This window comes from Nannobrachium achirus (genome assembly GCF_963921795.1).
Source record: "Nannobrachium achirus genome assembly, chromosome: 8".
Taxonomy (NCBI): domain Eukaryota; kingdom Metazoa; phylum Chordata; class Actinopteri; order Myctophiformes; family Myctophidae; genus Nannobrachium; species Nannobrachium achirus.
Genome location: NC_137817.1, coordinates 17,351,431 through 17,355,879, shown reverse-complemented (window position 1 = coordinate 17,355,879; position 4,449 = coordinate 17,351,431). Strand labels below are relative to the sequence as shown.

General features: G+C 41.4%; 1 protein-coding gene across 1 annotated transcript; it reads right to left on the bottom strand.

Annotated features, from left to right (window-relative positions):
- Nucleotides 1–806: 806 nt before the first annotated feature.
- LOC308289347 (ATP-sensitive inward rectifier potassium channel 1-like) lies at nt 807–1,931 on the bottom strand (the record flags this gene model as incomplete). The annotated part of the gene is made up of 1 exon (XM_080731034.1): nt 807–1,931. One exon carries the CDS (start codon nt 1,929–1,931, stop codon nt 807–809), a length of 1,125 nt encoding a protein of 374 aa, XP_080587160.1.
- Nucleotides 1,932–4,449: the final 2,518 nt, after the last annotated feature.

The window sequence follows — 4,449 nt, the reverse complement described above, 5'->3', positions numbered from 1 at the left end:
GAGAGAAAACCAGTATCAGATAACTCAAAAAACAACATGATTTAAAATAATTTAAGTCCAGACTTTCACTGACATACAATACAGTACCACAACACTCCATGTTTCTGTCTAGTCAGTGGGTGCATGGTTAAGCTACCTCTTTCTTTCCATTGTCCTCCTGTTTCTGAAACACTCTTTGATGTTCGACCCTGGAGGTCAGGTTAAACAACTCCACTTCATTCGCCACCAGAGGCTGAATATATTTGCATATCCCATGCAGCTTAGACACTGAGCACCTCAACTTTCCGTTAATATTCTTGAATTGCAAACGAAGCATTCTTATCCTGCTGGATCTCAGCTCGCTCTCTGCAGACAGGTTTGGAATTAGCAGACATTGACAGGCTTGGTGTTACATACAAATGCATCACAATAGCCAGCACAGAATGTATTTCTCTGTTCTTCTTATCTGTGTTAACTCAAGTAAGAATGTCTTTGTCTCTATTCCATTCGTATTGCTTCATTGCACATTCTGTCTGCCCACCATATCACCCCACAGACCTTGAGTCCTTTAGGCACAAGGAGGAGTTCAGCTCTTTATACTTCCTTTTTATCATGTAGCCAAGTTGTCTGTACTTGATCCACTCCTTACCCCAAATCCTTTAGCCGACAATAGCCGATAAACAAGCACAAAATGCGCCACATTGTGAGCTTGTAGATCGGCAAATGTTTGCCCCAGAATAGAGATGCTACAGTAGGTTTCATGTGGTCAAGAGGAAGCTCCTGGCAATAAGGTAGAAATGGTCCCTTCACAACAAATACTCAGTAAGTCACATCTTGGTGATGTTGGTGTGATCGCAGCATATATCAATCACCTCAAAGCCCTGGTTGTCCTGTCCATCTTTGGAGTGGAGATGGTGGCCCTTTATGTTGTGGAAGCAGTAGGCGCAGTGTGCAGTGGCCACAGGCACCACTTTAGAGAAGTTGGAGAAGTCCACTCTGTACTTGCCCTCCTTGCTTCTGGAAATGATGGGCATGAACTTGTAACCCCACATGATCTCCTGGGGTATAAAGGAGGTCCGGACCTGACAGCTGGAGCTGGTGGACTCAGCAGTGCCATCCAGGAACACCACCAACTCAAACTCCTGCTTGTGGAGCGTATCCACGGCCATCTCGAAGAACGGGCTGCCCTTGTTGATGACGTGGTACAGTGTGAGGGGACAGACGAAGAAGAGGTTGTCCTTTCCGGCATCGACCATGAAGTCAATGTTCACTTGGTCCATGATGATGGTCTCCCCGTCCGGCGTGATAGTGGTCCTCAGCATCTTGCCGTAGATCTGGCTCCCAATAATCATAGTTTTACGCATATTGGCCACCCGGATTGACAAGCACAGGGTGCCCTCTTTTGGGGAGATGACGGCCATGTCACTGAACAAGATGGTCTTGGCTCTCTTTTTAGGCAAGGAGATTTTGGCCAGGATAATTCCACACATGAAGCAGTTGATGATGGCTCCAATAAGGGACTGGATGATGATGAGGGCTACAGCACCGGCACACCGAGGGGTGATGGCCCGGCCACCATATCCTATAGTGGTCTGGGTCTCCAGGGAGTAGAGGAAGGAGGTAGTGAGTCCGAAAACATTGTCCACACACGGGGTGTGGTTCTCGGGACGTGTCTGCCACGTGAGGTCCCCATTGCTGCGGGCGATCCAGTACCACAGCAGGCCAAATATGAACCAGCTGAGGGTAAAGGAAGCAATGAAGAAGAGCAGGACAAATCTCCAGCGGAACTCCACAAGGGTGGTCCAGAAGTCAGCCAGGAAGGCAAAGTGGTTGCTGTAATTAACGTTTCCAAATTCAATGTTGCAGCGGCCATCTTTTGTCACAAGCCTCGCCCTACGGATCCTCCGCTCCGCAAGCCATTCCTCCATGCGTTTGTGGATGTATCCAAACATTTTCTAATTGACACGACCTAGCAGAGAGAAAAAAAAACAAAGTTAGCATGGAATGTTTCTGAAGAGAAATAATTAAGTCAAGCTAAAAACTAAACATAATAGTAATTTACACAAACAATTAGTTTGTTTGCTAATTACATTTATTCCTAAAGAAACCCGTTAAAAGTGCTTGCCAACCTCTCCTCTACGCCATGAGGCCTGCTATCTCTCAGTGACAGTGCATTGCAGTGCAAGGCTTGCAGCTTTATCCTGAGCTATTTGGTGCTTAGACAGATGTTTTTTGGCTGCACCCGACTAGACCGCAGAGCAGTAATGAAGGTGAGATAAAATGAGTGCCTGTGTCAGTAGCATTCTCGAGGCAAGCATACGAAATGAGGAACATCTTCTGATACATGATATTTCTCTAACCATTTTCTTCACAATATTTCTCCCTGATAACTGACCATCAAGTGTGATACCACTTGATGGTCTTGGTTCATTGAGTTAAAGGCACAGCTGATTATCATTCTAATGCCATGTTTACATTGAACAATAATACTTAAATCTTTTGCTACTTTCAAATTCTAAGTCTATTCTTACATATCAAGTCAAGTAATAGACTGCAGTTAGTATTTGAGGCAAAATAAATGTTTGTATCACCTGCAAATAAACGTATGTCATTGGTAAATATTGCAGAGTTCTGGCCTACAGCGATTTCCCTGTATTACGGCTCACTGTAAACATTTATAGAACAACAATTACCAACAGACTGCATCCTACTGGATAATTATATATTCATCCAATTGATTGCTGTTGGACCTAACCTATTGTGCATAGTTTCAGATTCAGTTTATTCATTAATAATAACCTATGATCTGCATTATAAGATGCTTCGCTAAAGTCTTGAAATACAGTTCCAACCATTATTTTCTTGTCAGTATAAGATAACCATTGTGTCTACCATCTCTGTCAGTACTCTGCATGTAGAGCTATCTGCCCTGGCTGCCAATTCAAAACAAATGACTGCTTTCTTTTAGTTCTAAAGCAGTTTCCCACACACCTATATTTAGCACAAAAGGTTGTTAAAATATTAAAAAGATCATAATTAATCAATGGTGAGGAAATATCCTTCCTTGTTATTAGTTATGAAACTTGCAATGTAAGAAACTGAAATAAAATGAAAAATGTTATCATAATAACGCAATATAATAATCAAACTTCAAACACTGTCCTCTCACAGCTACATACCTGGCACAATCATCTGACTCGGCGTGGACTAACCGTAGTTATGGCCTGTTTAGCTAACTCCAAGCTGCTATGTGCCTGTGCACATTTTTTATCCCTGCTGAATGTCCATAATCCTGGGTGCATGCCATACTGTCGTATAGACCTTATTATTGTACAGCATAACTTCCCACTAAAGCAAGTTTGGAATGTCTCGAATAAGCCTTTGCGATTTACAAAGGCCCAGTTTCCTAAAAGCCTCTGAGCTTGGTCTAATTAATAGATCTGAAAAGTATGGAGCATCGCTGTCGGGGAGAAACCTCTTGTCTCCATATTTCAAATTTCTACTTTTTTTCCCCCCTTATTTTTTTCAGAAACATTGTCATACTTTGTGTTTTGGAAGCAACAGGCACCGTTTGGGCACATTTTGGACATACAAGGTTTCCACACGGCAACAGGTGAGACTCAGTATAATGATTTAAGAATAAATGTAATTATTTGTTCTTGCCAAGTCTTCCAAACTACTCATTTGGATGATGGTGTGCTTGTTGGTGAGTGTTACATAAGTAGTACCAAACACCTACTGCTGCAGTGAGCTTTGTTTCTAAAACTCACCACTTACTTCAATCCTGTATTTTCTGCTAAGTAATCCAATAATCACACTGTGTGGCTTGTTAACAAGCTCCTTTTTTGATCTGGTCCCAGTTCTTTCACACCTTATGATTAGGCCTAACATTGTTGTTCCTCGCTGTAATAGGATATGATGTACTGAAATCATTGCCACGTTAGGCACACTTATATGCTCACAACAAATAGCTCCAGGTGTAAACCAAATCACTTCATACCTTTAAGAAGAATATGATCACTGACTCTTTGTAGAGGTGATTAAACTGGCATAGTATTGACTGACCCCTATTCCACGTTCAAATACTGCTACTGCCCAAATTATTGCTCATTATTATTCATATTCTCGACCGCTGTTAAGTTAAACTAATTATACAGTCCTTGCATAATTTCAACCTGCACAATAAAAGTAATTTGTTTCAAAAGGTTAATAAATTCTCATTTTGCTCAATTACTCTTTGTTGATTAACTGGTAATAAGAACACCAGCTTTAGATTACAGTAAGTCTGATAACATTATGTATAGTATAATCTTCCATTCATAATATTTGGAGAGCGGTCATCACAATATTAGCTCACTATAATATGGAATTGTAATTTGTCTTATGTCATATATGAGTAGCACCACATTTTTACGGTAATGAAGAACTTTTTAGGCATGACAATTAAACTAGCGATACAGGCTAAGTGAC